This window comes from Coregonus lavaretus, assembly GCF_964263955.1.
Source record: "Coregonus lavaretus genome assembly, chromosome: 20".
Taxonomy (NCBI): Eukaryota; Metazoa; Chordata; class Actinopteri; order Salmoniformes; family Salmonidae; genus Coregonus; species Coregonus lavaretus.
Window position 1 is genome coordinate 23,739,570 of NC_140007.1, and position 19,025 is coordinate 23,758,594.

General features: G+C 41.7%; 1 protein-coding gene across 1 annotated transcript; it reads right to left on the reverse strand.

The window, feature by feature from the left end:
• Window positions 1-632: 632 nt before the first annotated feature.
• Window positions 633-14,480, reverse strand: pgd (phosphogluconate dehydrogenase). The gene is made up of 13 exons (XM_084185211.1): window positions 14,336-14,480; window positions 13,595-13,670; window positions 13,167-13,346; window positions 12,733-12,798; window positions 12,520-12,638; window positions 12,215-12,284; window positions 11,977-12,111; window positions 11,263-11,452; window positions 9,072-9,202; window positions 3,561-3,694; window positions 2,453-2,552; window positions 1,684-1,806; window positions 633-1,209 (listed from the first exon to the last, which is right to left on the reverse strand). The coding sequence occupies exons 1-13, from the start codon at window positions 14,341-14,343 to the stop codon at window positions 1,090-1,092; spliced, it is 1,452 nt and encodes a 483-aa protein (XP_084041337.1). The 5' UTR covers window positions 14,344-14,480; the 3' UTR covers window positions 633-1,089.
• Window positions 14,481-19,025: the final 4,545 nt, after the last annotated feature.

The window sequence follows — 19,025 nt, forward strand, 5'->3', positions numbered from 1 at the left end:
TGCCTTCGCCAATAGGTGAGACACCAACTCAGCTGTCTCCACAAATGTGATTTTGCTTTTTCCACTCAAGTGTTCCATACTGTAAAGTTGTAAACAAATTAGATGCATTATCAATCATTTCAAATAGTTCAGTAACCTTAGGATCCAAAACCCTTCAATACCTTCTCAAAGTAAGAACATAAACCTGCACTGACAAGATGAATGGACTTGAATAAACCACCAAATAATTTCCAAGTCACATTTCATACTATATGAGTCTATGGTCTATCGATGTGTTTTCATGATTGATTTCCAGGAGCCACAGGGACAAGTGTCTTAAGGCCACCTACTGGAAATTGCTTGAAATTACACAACTAAACAAAAGTTCACTAAATGTCAATTCAATTGGTTTGAATTGTGATCATTTGGTAAGCAAAGGCTGAAATGGATTTCATGAAAGAGAGGAGATTCTCTCACTTTAACTTAACAGGGTCATTTTATCAAAGTTTGTTACTGTACCATGGGCTACCGATAAGGCAGTCACCGCAGTTGACGTCTCGTCCTGCCCAATTTAACCCTGGGCGTTATATACAGAGCAAAACCTGAATCCTGTTTACCCTGCAAGATTGGAGTGTAAGGACCACAAAAGCTAATTAAAAAGAGATTTAAATCTTTATTTAGCCTAATACAGTACAGTGCAATGGTTAAACTTAATCCAGTGTCAACTGTGTGAACTCTGGGTTGAACATGATTGGAGAAACTACCACAGCTTGTGGTGTAAGCTTTGGGGGCGAAACCCTTGGGACTTCCCTCTTTGTTGTGTCTGTCTGTGGCAATAGGCTCTACAGTATTAAGCACTGCTCTACCAACCTCATAGGGGAAGTGTTTACATACACATACAATGATTACTTTTCCCACTTCATCATAAATAAAACTGTAATAGTACTTCAGAACCTTTTTTAAGAATCTTCAGATACGATATGTCTGATTGAAGGAAGGGAGGGGTATTTAAATATTGATGCTTGGTTTTAGAGAAGTAATGAGTAACGTCAATCTTCTTGAGCTAGTAACTGCCACTCATGTCTTCTGTCTGTGAGACGGCGTTGCTCCTTAAGCGTTGTAAGAGGAAGAGGAAACGTTGCCACCGTGGCCTGTCCAGTTGGTGTGGATGTACTTGCCAGGGTTTGACAGAAGTTCATACGTGTGTGCTCCAAAGTAGTCCCTCTGGGCCTAAAGTGACAAACACACAGAGTTAAGAGTTGCCTCTCAGTAAAATGTTGTTTTATTCCTTCTATATTTTTGCCAATAAAGTGACGCAAGACGCTCTCGCAGAAGAGTGGGCACAAGGACAGCCCGGCAGGCACATAACATTTTTGTAATGTTCTGCAATTTTGTAAAACGTTTCCTTGCTAGCTGGGCGTATGGGTGGGCCCTAAAGGCTGCAGTAACCCTAGAAATATGTAGTAACACCATCGTCTTAGTGTCTTAAAGCTCACCCGCCTCCCCCTGCATCCAAACACACACTACCCTTAGCTAACATCCACACGTGACAAGACCGTTTTAATCTCCTTCACTTTGACATATGTTCTTGTAGGGGGAGCTTTGTGCCCTGAAGAGAGAGGTGTGTTGTGTCACTGGGATGCTCCTTAAGCATGGTAAGAGGAAGAAGAGACATTTCCACCGTGGCATCCACTGTGTTGTTACCTGGAGGAGGTTAGCCGGGAGCATGTCGTGTCTGTAGCCGTCGTAGAAGGACAAGGCGGTGGTGAAACAAGGCATCGGGATCCCCTGCTGCACTCCAATGCTGACCGCCCGGCGCCACGAGTCCTACAGCCATGACAAAGACAAACACGCATGAATAAAATCACACAGAAGTCACACAGCATAAGCTCTAACCCTCTGGGATTTAGGAACATCAGGGGGTGAATACAGTTATTTCAAGTTTATTAGACAAGATCATTGCAAAGCAATATGACATGAACACTTATAAATCACATAAGATAGCTACAATAAGTAGCTATAAGTTTTTTTTTTTTTTTTTTACACAGAGACCAAATACAGTATAACTTTGTAAATGTTGCCCTGTCTTGGGCCATACCATGTACAACATTGCGATTAGATTGGAGTATGAACAAGAAGCAAATGACATGCGTGTTATATTACAAAAACACATTTCCACCAATAACTAAACAGCCCCATCATATTCTCCTTTTGTGAGCTGGGAAATGGTATGTATCAATATAGCGGTGGTGTGGTAGCTTCATTTTCAAAGAGGAAACAGCCGTGAGTGTGTGTTGCTAACACGGCCACAAAGGGGTGGGCTTTCTTTCATCACTTCCTACTCCCCTAGGTGCAGATCTAGGATCAGCTTCCCCTCCCCCAATCCTAAACTTAACCATTATGGGGGGAAAATGCTAAAATGACCCAAGATCTGCATCTTAGGGCAGATTAACCCTACTCTCCTTTACTGTACCTGGCAGTCCTGTACGGCATTACTGAAGAAGGTATCCAACAGCAGATTCTGCAGCTCAGCGTCCCTGTCAAAGGCCTCTTTGATTTTCCCCAGGAAAACACTGGAGAAAAGAGACGGTGAGAAAGAGAGACACTGGCATCAGGGTTGTATTCATTACTCACCAAACAAAAGAAAAACTGACTGAACAGGGAGGGACTACCAGATCTTGTCCAATAACCGTTTATTTTCATTTTCCGTTGCCAAACTTTTGCTACAGTGTGCCCTAATGAATATGACCCACTGTTTTATTATCCCTGAAAAAGGATCAAACCATTTCAGACGGGAGTGTTACTCGCTCTGTAGAAGGCATAAGTCAAGGACCGAACTATTTCAGATGGTTCTGCCCTACTGACCAAGACCCTATTCTCAGTTAAAACACATTGCACTTTGAAAAGTAATGTCGGGTGTAGTTTGGCACAGGGCTGAGAGAACTTATGATAACGGTTTCTGTTTGCTCAAGGTTTATGCAACATCTTTCCCACATTGCGCATTAAGACCAACATTTCCTCATTCTTGTATGGCTCAGATTCTCCAGGAAACCTTATCTCTTCTTCCTTGTGGTTTACTCACCAGCTGACTGCATTACAATACTCTGTGGCAGCAAGAATAAAACAAATATGACTTGACACCAGAGTTGGGGTGAAATCAAACTGAAGTCAGTCAATTCAGGATGTAAACTGACATTCCAATTCAATAATTGACAAAAGGGCATCCATTATCAATGAGTTCTCAGTACACTGAAAAGGATAAGCTATTTATTGCAAAAGTTTGTCTTTTTTTAAATTCAAAATTTGAACTGACTGCAACCCTGATTAGGATACATTTCCTCATTCTTGTCCCACTCCAATTTTCCAGGAAATCTTATCTCATGTTCCTTGTTGCTTCGTCAACCCTGCCTTACAACACTCTTTGGCAGCAAGAATAAAACAAATATGGCTTCACACTGTGGCCATACGTTCATAAATGGAGCTCTGACAGCCTTTTAATGATGATGGTATGTTAGAACCCCAGATTAAATTCTGTGATCTTGCATGTTACGGTCTTTTATTTGCCGTCTTCGAGGTCTTACCTTCGGATGATGCAGCCTCCTCTCCACATCAGGGCAATGGCGCCATAGTTTAGGGACCAGCCAAACTCTTTGGCCGCCTGTCTGAGCAGCATGAAGCCCTGGGCGTACGAGATGATCTTGGAGGCATAGAGTGCCTGAACAGGACACACAAGACAAAACCATTTGCTTGAAGTAACTGATAATTAGCAGAGACAAATTATTCTGTTCCCATATTTATGATTCTTGAATCATTTACGTGACGAGTGGTGGTACTTGGATGATTTATCTTTTAGTACAATAGCACTTTAATAAAGTGGCAATATTTCGAGAATAAAGTGGCAATATTTCGAGAATAAAGTGGCAATATTTCGAGAATAAACTCTGAATTGTATTTTTATAATAAAGTCAAAATTGAGAATAAAGTCAGTTATAATTCAAGATTAAAGTAGGGGATTTGCATGTCTCCCTGGCTCCCTGTTGCTGTGCGCGCCACCGTTGAAATGCCTGCAGTTAGATGACCTGGTGAAACTATACTTTAGAATTGGCTTTAGTAACAAGGAAATCCTTTAACACATAATAACCATATTATTATAAGTAGGCCTATTAGGACCTGGAAGAGGTTGTGCCACAGATTATTTTCAGAATGAGGAACTACACGGACTCGGATGAGGTATTTCATCCAAGTCTGTGTGGTTACATACATAGGTAGAGACAGGTGGGTTGTGTGTGTATGCAGGTGTGTGTGGGGGGGTGGGTCTAATACACTCATTCAAACTTGCATCTCACTCACACGGTACCGGCAATACCATTCTAATGGCCATGGTGCGTTGTCAGACTGCGAAGAGACATGGAGTTGCGTGCATCAGTCTCTGTCATGGTGCCCTTTGAATTCGCAAACAATGTTATCCTCAATCCCCTGTGTATGCCAACACGTTGCATTGTATCTTAGAGAGAGTAACAGCTAGGCCAGCAGCCTATACAGTGCCTTCGGAAAGTATTCAGACCCCTTAACTTTTTCCACATTTTGTTACGTTACAGCCTTAAATGGATTAAGTAATTTTTTTCCCCCCTCATCAATCTACACACAAATACCCCATAATGACAAAGTGAAAACAGGTTTTCAGAATTTTTTGCAAATGTATTAAAAATAAAAAACAGAAATACCTTATTTACATAAGTATTCAGACCCTTTGCTATGAGACTCAAAATTAAGCTCAGGTGCATCCTGTTTCCATTGATCATCCTTGATGTTTCTACAACTTGACTGGAGTCCACCTGTGGTAAATTCAATTGATTGGACATGATTTGGAAAGGCACACATCTGTCTATATAAGGTCCCACAGTTGACACTGCATGTCAGAGCAAAAACCAAGCCATGAGGTTAAAGGAATTGTCCGTACAGCTCAAGACAGGATTGTGTCGAGGCACAGATCTGGGGAAGGGTACAAAAACATTTATGCAGCATTGAAGGTCCTCAAGAACACAGTGGCCTCCATCATTCTTAAATGAAAGAAGTTTGGAACCACCAAGACTCTTCATAGAGCTGGCCGCCCAGCCAAACTGAGCAATCGGGGGAGAAGGGCCTTGGTCAGGGAGGTGACCAAGAATCCGATGGTCACTCTGACAGAGCGCCTGAGGTTCTCTGTGGAGATGGGAGAACCTTCCAGAAGGACAACCATCTCTGCAGCACTCCACCAATCAGGCCTTTATGGTAGAGTGGCCAGACGGAAGCCACTCCTCAGTAAAATGCACGACAGCCCGCTTGGAATTTGCCAAAAGGCACCTAAAGGACTCTCAGACCATGAGAAACAAGATTCTCTGGTCTGATGAAACCAAGATTGAACGCTTTGGCCTGAATGCCAAGCGTCACGTCTGGAGGAAACCTGGCACCATCCCTACGGTGAAGCATGTTGGTGTCAGGATCGAGGGAAAGATGAACGGAGCAAAGTACAGAGAGATCCTTGATGAAAACCAGCTGCAGAGTGCTCAGGACCTGACTGGGGCGAAAGTTCACCTTTCAACGGGACAATGACCCTAATCACACAGCCAAGACAACGCAGGAGTGGCTTCGGAAACAAGTCTCTGAATGTCCTTGAGTGGCCCAGCCAGAGCCAGAGCCCGGACTTGGACCCGATCAAACATCTCTGGAGAGACCTGAAAATAGCTGTGCAGCGACGCTCTCCATCCAACCTGACAGAGCTTAAGAGGATCTGCAGAGGAGAATGGAAGAAACTCCCCAAATACAGGTGTGCCAAGCTTGTAGCATCATACCCAAGAAGACTCAAGGCTGTAATCGCTGCCAAAGGTGCTTCAACAAAGTACTGAGTAAAAGGTCTGAATACTTATGTAAATGTGATATTTCAGTTAGCTATAAGGTGAACAAGTGATAGCCTAAATTAGCGGTATAGCTGAGACAAATGGCTTATAACAGAGACGATGCCCCTGACTGTTTTGGGATAACCTATGCATCCTTCATTCCTCCCATCCTTGAAGACCGATAGTGAAAGAAGATATTACGCTAGGCTACCAAACAAGTAATATCAGATCAGTGATTATTAATTTGTATAAACTGGGTGGTTTGAGCACTGAATGCTGATTGGCTGACAGCTGTGGTATATCAGACCGTATAACACGGGTATGACAAAGCATTTATTTTTACTGCTCTAATTACATTGGTAACCAGTATAAAATAGCAATAAGGCACCTTGGGTGTTTGTGGTATATGGCCAATATACCACGGCTAAGGGCTGTATCCAGGCACTCCGCGTTGCGTTGTGCATAAGAACAGCTCTTAGCTGTGGTATATTGGCCAAATACCACACCCCCTCAGGCCTTATTGCTTAAATAGCCTATTATCATTGATCTAATAGGCCTATATTTAGATCAATTATTATTTCAAGAAAGGGCGAATCCATCCATGAATATATTCAAACAGCGCCTCAGATTAGCTGCTTTGCACATGCAGGAGTGGTCCTTGAGTTGCCTCCCCTCCCACAAACACTTGCGTAAAACCCCTGCTTCATTGTTCATTCCAACCCCCGCAGCCGTTGGACAGGCCTATAATTGACTTTCACTTGCCCACTGTAATGTGCGATTAGCCTACAGGTTAGGATACTCAATCTAGTGGGCAGGTATACAGTGGGAAAAAAAGTATTTAGTCAGCCACCAATTGTGCAAGTATTCACACTTAAAAAGATGAGAGAGGCCTGTAATTTTCATCATAGGTACACGTCAACTATGACAGACAAAATGATGAAAAAAAAATCCAGAAAATCACATTGTAGGATTTTTTATGAATTTATTTGCAAATTATGGTGGAAAATAAGTATTTGGTCAATAACAAAAGTTTCTCAATACTTTGTTATATACCCTTTGTTGGCAATGACACAGGTCAAATGTTTTCTGTAAGTCTTCACAAGGTTTTCACACACTGTTGCTGGTATTTTGGCCCATTCCTCCATGCAGATCTCCTCTAGAGCAGTGATGTTTTGGGGCTGTCGCTGGGCAACACGGACTTTCAACTCCCTCCAAAGATTTTCTATGGGGTTGAGATCTGGAGACTGGCTAGGCCACTCCAGGACCTTGAAATTCTTCTTACGAAGCCACTCCTTCGTTGCCCGGGCGGTGTGTTTGGGATCATTGTCATGCTGAAAGACCCAGCCACGTTTCATCTTCAATGCCCTTGCTGATGGAAGGAGGTTTTCACTCAAAATCTCACGATACATGGCCCCATTCATTCTTTCCTTTACACGGATCAGTCGTCCTGGTCCCTTTGCAGAAAAACAGCCCCAAAGCATGATGTTTCCACCCCCATGCTTCACAGTAGGTATGGTGTTCTTTGGATGCAACTCAGCATTCTTTGTCCTCCAAACAAGACAAGTTGAGTTTTTACCAAAAAGTTCTATTTTGGTTTCATCTGACCATACGACATTCTCCCAATCCTCTTCTGGATCATCCAAATGCACTCTAGCAAACTTCAGACGGGCCTGGACATGTACTGGCTTAAGCAGGGGGACACGTCTGGCACTGCAGGATTTGAGTCCCTGGCGGCGTAGTGTGTTACTGATGGTAGGCTTTGTTACTTTGGTCCCAGCTCTCTGCAGGTCATTCACTAGGTCCCCCCGTGTGGTTCTGGGATTTTTGCTCACCGTTCTTGTGATCATTTTGACCCCACGGGGTGAGATCTTGCGTGGAGACCCAGATCGAGGGAGATTATCAGTGGTCTTGTATGTCTTCCATTTCCTAATAATTGCTCCCACAGTTGATTTCTTCATACCAAGCTGCTTACCTATTGCATATTCAGTCTTCCCAGCCTGGTGCAGGTCTACAATTTTGTTTCTGGTGTCCTTTGACAGCTCTTTGGTCTTGGCCATAGTGGAGTTTGAAGTGTGACTGTTTGAGGTTGTGGACAGGTGTCTGTGTACTGATAACAAGTTCAAACAGGTGCCATTAATACAGGTAACAAGTGGAGGACAGAGGAGCCTCTTAAAGAAGAAGTTACAGGTCTGAGAGCCAGAAATCTTGCTTGTTTGTAGGTGACCAAATACTTATTTTCCACCATAATTTGCAAATAAATTCATAAAAAATCCTACAATTTTTTCCTCAATTTGTCTGTCATAGTTGACGTGTACCTATGATGAAAATTACAGGCCTCTCATCTTTTTAAGTGGGAGAACTTGCACAATTGGTGGCTGACTAAATACTTTTTTTCCCCACTGTATGTATATAACCACGGTTCCTCCTTCTGAAAATAATATGTGGCACAACCTTTTCTAGGTCCTAATACTTATAATAATATGGTTATTATGTGCTAAGAGAGCAAGGACTAAAGCCAATTCTAAAGTATAGTTTCACCAGGTCATCTAACTCAGGCATTTCAACGGTGGCATGCACAGCAACAGGAAGCTAGGGAGACATGCACAGCAACAGGAAGCTAGGGAGACATGCACAGCAACAGGAAGCTAGGGAGACATGCACAGCAACAGGAAGCTAGGGAGACATGCACAGCAACAGGAAGCTAGGGAGACATGCACTGAACCAAATCCCCTACGTTAACCTTGAAATATAACTGGACTTCATTCTCAAAATATGGCCACTTTATTCTCAAAATATGGCCACTTTAGGAAATAAATATTGCAACTTTAGGAAATAAATATTGCCACTTTTTAAAGTACTATCATGCAAAAAATAATAATACAAGTACCGCCACCCGTCGCTCTTAATTCGAGAGATTTGACTCAAGTTTTCAGAAAACAATATGAAATAAATTATTTGGGAGCAGTCTATAACTGAGATAGCCAGAGTCCACCAATTAGCTATAGCATGAGTCAACATGTTCAAAATACTCTGTCTGTTTGGCTGATTACAAATTAAAAGTGATTGTCCTCAGCCATTGGTGAGAAAACATGACAAGCACTTTAATAGTGATATGTGGGTGAATTCTTTCCCCCTCCTTTTTAACACTGTACTTTATTTGGAACTCTTGTTTTTTAAGCAGTGCCCCAGAAACCCAGTCATCTGTAGCCTGGCTACCTTTCTGATGTCCTCAAGGAACGAGGCCTTGTCCCCGCTGAACTTGGCTCCCTGGGGCCCGGCCAGGCTTCTGCTGGCCTCCACTCTCTCGTCCTTCAGGGCCGACAGACATCTGGCAAAGACAGCCTCCCCTGTGAGAGGGCGAGAGGGGGGAGGATGAGAGAGACATAGATAGAGGGATGAGACAGACAGAGACATAGAGAGTCAGCTTCTTTACAGAGCAACACATATTTCAAGAGGAAATTGGACAAGATCAAGTAGAAGGTCAAGGTCTACCTCTTCCTCAAAACATGTTCTCCCTTTTCATGCCTACTTAATGCAACCCTGGAGTCCTTGGAGGAAGGATTGTTGACATATATTTGACATTTGGATCTTAAAGCATAACTGAGAAATAATTAATTATTTCTCAATTATGCTTTAAGATACAAATGTCAAATATGTCAACAATCCTTCCTCCAAAGGACCCTTCTATGGATTACATTTCGTGAAAATCCCCAAAGTCATGGTCTTTTTTTTTTCTAGTTTCGTGAGGAATGAACCAGTAAACAGCTGTAATCTGTCGAAGATAATTGATAGCCTAGCTGAAATTGGCGTGCCTAGCTCAAATATTTGTAGTGACAAAAGGTCTTCGGGTGCCGGGTTCAAAAGGTGTGAGTGCGGGTTTTTCCTTCCATCATGAATTAGACATTAAGAAGGGATCGTATTGTACACTCTTTAAGCTAGACAATGACAGACAGCTACAATATTTCCCCCCAAAATGCTGCCCTTATATCTTTGATCGAATAGGACTCCCGTTTATACCTTAATCATCATCATCAAGTTTTTAATACTAGTACCAAACATGATGACAAGCCTACAGCTGGCACAGTTCCTAGCCGAGGCAAAGTTAACACAATGCCGCCGACAACACAAAGGTACCCTATGACTCAGCGTTAGTAACCACCATTCTATTGTAAAAGCAAGGCTTGCCACATTAAAAAGAAGGAACAACTTCCCACCACATGATGAAAAAAAACGTTGGGTAAGCATGACTTGCTAAATATTGCCACAGTGATGCAATGCAATGGCGAGAGTGGGGAAGAGAAGAGAGAGAGAGAAAAAAAAGAGTAAGGCTAAACGAAGCGACCAACTCCGCATTGAATGCAACCCTATTGAGAGCTGAACTCCACCCCCCAAGCCTGCCTGTACGGCGTGTCCACTCTCTCCCTGGCCCCCCACACCAGCTCTCCGCTTTCACAATGAGCCCTTTTGTTCTCTCCGCTATCATTCACACAGGATCTCCCAGTACTGATGATACAGGGACAACATCAAATACTAACAACAGCCACTCAAAAAATAGAGAAAGTCTTCCTTTTCTGTTGCAGCAAAAAGTAGCTCTTTCTATAGCAATCTTGTGGCTCCATTTTTAAATCGTGAGTAAGAGTGAATAACAGGCCTATGACATGGCTGTCAACTCAAGTGTCAACCAGTTTGATCATATCACTTAGGAGATGTGTCTCTCCATTCCTTTAGTCTTTAGCTGGAATAACCACACCACCTGATGCTACCTTAATGAGACACTGCCCATCGCAGCTGCTGCAGAAAATCCCCCTTATGTCACTTGAGATGAGGTGGTGTGACTAGAAAAGCCTCCAATCTACTTAGGGAGGTAGCAAACACTTCATTGATCACGTTCAGCTGACCAAAGATTTGGTAACTACTGTGGGGGTCAGTTAATGTGGCTAAACATTAGCAGCTCATAACAAACCACTACTAGAGTACTCAGTAGTTTGTGGGCTGGGTCTTCTTCAGTAGGCACAAAATGGAAGACAATGTTATGAAACAGGGAGGTACTATCTGAACTTATTGAATAAGAAATGCTTGTTTTCGTTGCCCTAAATGCTTGTTTCCCTTGCCCTAATGCCCGGTGTGCCCTAATGAACACAACCCTGTATCATGACTACGCCAACACGGCTGGGATACAGTTGTACAACTGAAAATAAACCATGTCCAAAAAAGAAAATAAACACTTCGCTGACAAGTTGTAGACTACACCAAAGGAGAGCATACACACACAAAACAAGTTTAATTTGACTCAAAATGTCAGTCAAAATTGGTGGCAATCTAAACTTTTAGCCTCAGAGAGAAACGTCACTGCAGACGATTAATTTCCAAATGAAGAATTCAGGACTACTGTCCCTTCCTCTCTTACCGATCAGGGTGACTGGTGTGCCGTACTCGAGAGCCGAAATAGCCGTCCACTTCCCTGTGCCTTTCTGCCCGGCGGCGTCGCGGATCTTAGGCAGCAGGTGAGTGCCGTCGGTGTCTCTGAACTTGAGGATGCCAGCTGTGATCTCAATAAGGAAGGAGTCCAACTCCGTCTTGTTCCAGTCTTCAAAAGCCTAAGGGAGACCCAAGAGCAGAAGTGAACCTGACAAATAGAATAATCTACTAAAATACGTCATGACATCATACAGTATCAACAGCTGTTACGGTTAGGTACTATGGAGACCATTTCATGGGCATGTTAATGCTATTCAAGTTACGGTCCTAAGACATTCAGTCTACGTTTTCTAAAAGACTGATATCTATTACATGACTGTCGGTGGAATCAAAAGCGCAAAGTCATCAGGGGTGTCTGGAATGGTTCACAATTTAAATAAACGTTGATTCAATTTGAATGGGGCTCCCGAGTGGCGCAGTGGTCTAAGGCACTGCATCTCAGTGCTTGAGGCGTCACTACAGACCCACTGGTTCAATTCCAGGCTGTATCACAACCGGCCATGATTGGGAGTCCCATAGGGCGGCGCACAATTGGCCCAGCGTCGTCCGGTTTTGGCCGGTGTAGGCCGTCATTGTAAATAAGAATTTGTTCTTAACCGACTTTCCTAGTTAAATAAAGGTTAAATAAATAAAAATGGCTCACCTGTGCCATCTCGTCGTGGTCCATACCCAGGACATCCTTCATGAGGTGGTAGGCCTCACAGATCAGTTGCATGTCCCCGTACTCAATACCATTATGGACCATCTTCACAAAATGGCCTGCACCCTCGTCACCAACCTGTCAAAACAGCACATTTAAATGTCATGTATTGGCAGGGAAAAGGGAAAGTTGTGCAATTTTGTGCCAAATCCTGTGAACATCAAAAATAGATTCCGCTCACCCAGTCACAGCACGGCTCTCCTGTTCCGACCTTGGCAGCGATGCTTTGGAAAATCTCCTTAATGTGTGGCCTGTAGGAGTAAAGAAAACTCACATTTTAACAGTTCACAGTGATAATTATATCATTGATTGTGGACACACTGAACAATATGGGAAAGCTTAAAAATACAGAATGATTAAGATACAATTTTCTCACAGACGATCACTACTCCTCCTCATTAGTCTGTGCACTAAATGGTACCTTATTCCCTACGGTGCTATTTGGGATGCAGTCATAATCAACCATCAATCCCAACCCCTCCATACCAGGCCTCTTTGTGTCCCCCTGGCATCAGTGAGGGTCCGTAGCGAGCCCCCTCTTCTCCTCCGCTGACTCCACTGCCCACAAACAACAGGTTCTTCTCCTTCAGACTCTTACACCGCCGCTACACAGAGACACACAGTCCACACAACCATGAGACCACACTCTTGACACTGACACTACCATAGCTTTGAAACGGGTGTTTCTGATAAACTTACTGTTGTGTCTCTGTATTCTGAATTGCCGCCATCAATGATAATGTCCCCAGCCTCAAGAAGAGGGACCTGTGAAGGAAAATGGACTGTTAGAAGGGGACAATAATCTACTATAATGCAAGTGCCATGCACAACCAACTGAGCCACATTAAGGCCTGTAGGGTTGCAAATTTGTAAATTTCACACATTTTCCAGATCTTGGTAAAGGATTACGGATTCCCTGCTTATTCCCTCCTGATTTTGGGAAAGTTACCGGAGATTTTAAACCCTGGGACTAAATTTCACAAGTTCTAAATTTCTCTTTGTAGCATTTCAATACTCCAAATGCATCCAAGCCTGCCATTACCTGATTTGGTGAACTGAAAAAACCTTGATACATTTGACAATCACAGCATGACTCATCATTTCTATCCTGTTTTTCTGTTTGCGCCACTGACCAGCTTGTCGATGAAGTCGTCCACCGCCTGGCCGGCTTTTACCAGCATCACAATCCTCCTGGGCTTCTTCAGCTTGGCCACCATGTCCTCCAAGGACTCAGCTCCTATTATCTTGGTGCCTTTAGCCTCGTTGGCCAGGAAATCGTGTACTTTGGAGACAGTGCGGTTGTATGCACAGACCTATGGAAAGAATATGTTAGATTAGGGTTGCTAGATTCTGGTAACTTTAATAAAATTACCAGGTTTTCCAGAAATCCTGGGGAAACCTGGAAAGGTTGGGAAAGTTACTAGAATTTTGCAACCCTACGATAGATGCAAGACAATTTAGACAAGGAAAGACATTGTACTGTAATAGGTTTAGGCCTACCACTTATGTTGCAGACTATTTAGGGGGTATGTAACTGTATAAACTGCAATATGAGACTTACCACAAAGCCATGATCATTCATGTTCAGGATGATGTTTTGGCCCATGACAGCCAAACCAATCAACGCAATGTCTGCTCTGTGGAAGGAAACATAATCATATTAGTCAAGAGTCCTGGTATCTGTTAGTTAGGGCATCTGGATTGAGACTGAACAAAAAAGAGGATGCCTCTCAAGCAAGCAAGAGGAGCCTGTCCAATACTGTAACGTTAGTGCCTACTCAGAATCAATTCTACAACGTTAGATAGCATATTTTAAAGCCAAGTTGACTAGACAATTCTAAGTTGATTGAAATGATAATGTAGGAAAAAGAGAGTTAACTAACTAAATATCCAGGATTCAATTAACTATACAAGATTGCTCAATCTTACCGTGTCATTTACTATGCAAGACTGAGGATACGTTTTAATGTGATTTTACGAGACTCTAACGCAAACGACGTTTGCTAACGTTAAGTCAAAGAGAGAAATCTCTGTTTTAGTGGCTAGGTGGCTAGCTAGGCTAGTTAGTAGATCAAGTTAGACTGCCCTTTTAATGCCAGGCATGCAACATTAGCTAGCCATATTACACTGATGGGTGGTATTGGATAGCTAACGTTAGCTAACCAGCTAGCTAACTACAGTGAATGAAATAACAAGTGGAGTGAGCTAGCAAACATAGATGGTTTATCCATCGCCGGCTGTTTGACAGAATATCATTCATTCAGTTCTCAGAGACGATAATGCATTGAAGTGCTATACTCACTCTGCCATGTTTCTGGTATGGAAAATTATCCGTCTTCAAGTAACACACACCAATGCACTTTCTTGAGATTTCCACGATACTTCCTCGTTCCCAATTTGAAGAGGAAACCTCAAGTCCACCCAAGCCAAATAATCGCCTATGTGAGATGACGTCAAAGAGCTCAAGCCATGTTGTTCTCGAGTTCTCATTCGTGCAGAAAAACTGAGCAGAGATATCAGATATTTCATTGGTTTAAACCCCCTGTCACTCTTATTACTTTGTTACACACCCACAAATTTCAACACGACTAGACAAAATTGAAGTCACACCATTTGGCCCCACAATGTTTGACCCCCAATAAAAATAGAAAAACAATCTAACTACCTTTTTCCAAACGCACTTTGATCTGCATTCCATTAATAAAATGTTATACATTACAAATACAGTTATTAAAGTTATGTTTGTTGCCTGACCCGATCTTCACTTCTCTCCTTTGAAATCCAGATAATATTTTCAGCATGACATGTCAAAATAATACTACTATTCTTGTAGTTTATCATGCAGAACTACCACCATATGATGTAGCATATGTGGCCTCAGAAATTAAATATGAAACTCATTCTTCCTAACTAAGAGCAGGAGAGCTGGGAAACTTGAGGAATATGAGGAAATGTTAACAGGAAATAGGTGGCAAAGATATCTTTATTCATGAAAGAAATGTCCCAACTGCACCTTCATTTGAGATCGTTTCACTGATTTGTACAAATCAGAGGGGACAATATTATCCTCTTTCATGATCATCATAAGATTACGTAACCATGAGCCTTATTTTTTTGTTCCCATATGGTCTGAATGTCTTCTTAATGGCTTAAATGTAATATAAAAGTAAAACTTCAGAAAGATTAAGTAAGAATGTATGTGATCCAATAGTCTCGTCATGATTTTTCTGAAAAGGATTTTGTGGTCGAAAATGTGTAATGTTTTTTTAAAGAACCCTCAGGCTACCAACATATTTTACATGCATGGATTACCAAGAAGAAACGATTGGATAAAGCAAGAATCAGAGCAACATTTAACATATAAATGTGTTTGTATTTATTTTCATATAAAGGGCAGTACACCCAAATTTGAAATATACTGACATTTATTGAAAAAAAGTGAGTCATCTTTTAATCCTGAGAGACAATGACCTACAATATGGCTTAGTTTTCTTTATTGACTTACCCCATAGCCAGCATTAGCGTAACAGCAAAACAATGGGAGTTGGTAGGGGCAGGGTCATTCCACGAAAATATACTGAACAAAAATATAAACGCAACATGCAACAATTTAAAAGATTTTACAGAGTTACAATTCATATGTGGAAATCAGTCAATTGAAATAAATTCATTAGGCCTAATCTATGGATTTCACATGACTGGGAATACAAATATGCATCTGTTTGTCACAGATTCCTTTAAAAAAAATGGGCCTCACAATGGGCCTCAGAATCTCATCACGGTATTTCTGTGCATTCAAATTGCCATTGATAAAATAAAATTGTGTTCGTTGTCCATAGCTTATGCCTGCCCATACCATTACCCCACCGCCACCATGGGGCACTCTGTTCACAACGTTGACATCAGCAAACCGCTCGCCCACACGACGCCATACACATGGTCTGCGGTTGTGAGGCCAGTTCTCTAAAACAACGTTGGAGGTGGCGTATGGTAGAGAAATTAACATTAAATTCTCTGGCAACAACTCTGGTGGACATTCCTGTAGTCAGCATACCAATTGCACACTCCCTCAAAACTTGAGACATCTGTAGCATTGTGTTGTGTGACAAAACTGCACATTTTAGAGTGGCCTTTTATTGTCCTCAGCACAAGCTTTAATGATCATGCTGCTTAATCAGCTTCTTGATATGCCACACCTGTCAGGTGGATGGATTATCTTGGCAAAGGAGAAATGCTCACTAACAGGGATATAAACACATTTCTGCAAAGAATTCGGAAGAAATAAGCTTTTTGTGCATATGTAACATTTCTGGGATATTTTATTTCAGCTCATGAAACATGGGACCAACAGGTTACGTTTACAGTGCCTTGCAAAAGTATTCATCCCCCTTGGCGTTTTTCCTATTTTGTTGCATTACAACCTGTAATTTAAATTGATTTTTATTTGGATTTCATGTAATGGACATACACAAAAAAGTCCAAAAAAGTGAAATGAAAGAAATAACTTGTTTAAAATTTTTTGAAAAAATTAATAATGGAAAAGTGGTGCATGCATATGTATTCACCCCCTTTGCTATGAAGCCCCTAAATAAGATCTGGTGCAACCAATTACCTTCAGAAGTCACACAATTAGTTAAATAAAGTCCACCTGTGTGCAATCTAAGTGTCACATAATCTGTCACATGATCTCAGTATATATACACCTGTTCTGAAAGGCCCCAGCGTGCGCAACACCAAGCAAGCGGCAGCACGAAGACCAAGGAGCGCTCTAAACAGGTTAGGGACAAAGTTGTGGAGAAGTACAGATCAGGGTTGGGTTATAAAAAAATATCAGAAACTTTGAACTTCCCACGGAGCACCATTAAATCAATTATTAAAAAATGGAAAGAATATGGCACCACAACAAACCTGCCAAGAGAGGGCCGCCCACCAAAACTCACAGACCAGGCAAGGAGGGCATTCATCAGAGACAACAAAGAAACCAAAGATAACCCTAAAGGAGCTGCAAAGCTCCACAGCGGGGATTGGAGTATCTGTCCATAGGACCACTTTAAGCCGTACACTCCACAGAGCTGGGCTTTACGGAAGAGTGGCCAGAAAAAAGCCATTGCTTAAAGAAAAAAATAAGCAAACACGTTTGGTGTTCGCCAAAAGCCATGTGGTAGACTCCCCAAACATATGGAAGAAGGTACTCTGTTCAGATGAGACTAAAATTTAGCTTTTTGGCCATCAAGGAAAACACTATGTCTGGCGCAAACCCAACACCTCTCATCACCCCGTGAACACCATCCCCACAGTGAAGCATGGTGGTGGCAGCATCATGCTGTGGGGATGTTTTTCCATCGGCAGGGACTGGGAAACTGGTCAGAATTGAAGGAATGATGGATGGCGCTAAATACAAGTAAATGCTGGAGGGAAACCTGTTTCAGTCTTCCAGAGATTTGAGACTGGGAGGTTCACCTTCCAGCAGCACAATGACCCTAAGCATACTGCTAAAGCAACACTCAAGTGGTTTAAGGGGAAACATTTAAATGTCGTGGAATGGCCTAGTCAAAGCCCAGACCTCAATCCAATTGACAATCTGTGGTATGACTTAAAGATTGCTGTACACCAGCGGAACCCATCCAACTTGAAGGAGCTGGAGCAGTTTTGCCTTGAAGAATGGGCAAAAGTCCCAGTGGCTAGATGTGCCAAGCTTATAGAGACATACCCCAAGAGACTTGCAGCTGTAATTGCTGCAAAAGGTGGCTCTACAAAGTATTGACTTTTGGGGGGGGGGGTCAAGTTCTGTTTTTTTGTCTTATTTCTTGTTTGTTTCACAATAAAAAATATTTTGCATCTTCAAAGTGGTAGGCATGTTGTGTAAATCAAATGATACAACCCCTCAAAAAATCCATTTTAATTCCAGGTTGTAAAGCAACAAAATAGGAAAAATGCCAAGGGGGTGAATACTTTCGCAAGCCACTGTATATTTTTGTTCATTGTAGTTCCTTTTGCATCCCTTTGATATTTTAAGTAGAATTTGTACCAATATTGCATTTTAAATGCCTGTTATATTAAATGAATATAGACCACATGGAGAATTCAATAGAGCTACATTTTTTATATAAATAAAGGCTTGCTAAAGTGCCAAAATTCAGCATTTTGACATGTACCTCCATCAACCCTGTGTCACTTCTAGGAAGATTTCAACCCATTTAATCGAACAATTTCTCCAAGTTTCACCATCATTGTAGTAAAGCCCTAGTTATTTTGTTGCTTTGACAAAGTCATTTCTGAAGATTAGTTATTTCATGTGATTAGTGATTCATTTAAGTCTGTCCCTAATTTTAAGGTCAACCCTGTTACGTGAACTGAACTAACAGTTTTAATATGGTGAAACTATTCATTTTTTTATATTTCTTTCAAAAGAAACATTGAACATCTAATAGTAAAATCATAGCGTAAAAGCAGGTGAGCTGGTTCTACTCTTTTTGTCAATTTTCTGGTGTTTTGTGGTGGGAAACTGAGCGGGTCAAGCATAACACTTCAACCCTGTTACCCATAGATAGACAGGCTAGAAATGTTTGAGCAATGTCATTTTTTGTGTGAAGCTGCATTCAACTGCTACTTCCTGTTGCACACAACAAGCTTCCATTTCCCCTGTCACGAGGGGATTTATGGCTGATTTAAGATGAAATCTTCAACCCTGTTACTTTTTTTGGCACTTAATAGGCACTTACTATAGTCCTTTTTTTTTTTTTTTCACATCTTAAGATGGGAAAAATGTTTTTTTAAAAAATGAAACTGTGAAAATGTGCTCTTCATGACAGAAGTAGAAATCCAACATTTGTCATTTTGATTTTATTTACAAAGGCAGCCCCAGTCTGATCTTTTTTTCATTCATTGGTCTTTTGACCTATCAGATCAGCTCTGAAAAAGCTGATCTGATGTGAAAAGTTTTGAAGTTAGTGGAAAAAATATCAGAATTGGGCTGACTGTGTAAATACAGC

What these genes read in the sequence shown, in the direction of transcription:
- pgd (XM_084185211.1), bottom strand. An exon ending in ACGACTTCATCGACAAGCTG is followed by an intron (nt 12,799 to 13,166) that starts GTCAGTGGCGCA and finishes TTTCCTTCACAG; the next exon opens with GTCCCTCTTCTTGAGGCTGG. An exon ending in TCCTTGAGGACATCAGAAAG is followed by an intron (nt 3,695 to 9,071) that starts GTAGCCAGGCTA and finishes TGTCCTGTTCAG; the next exon opens with GCACTCTATGCCTCCAAGAT.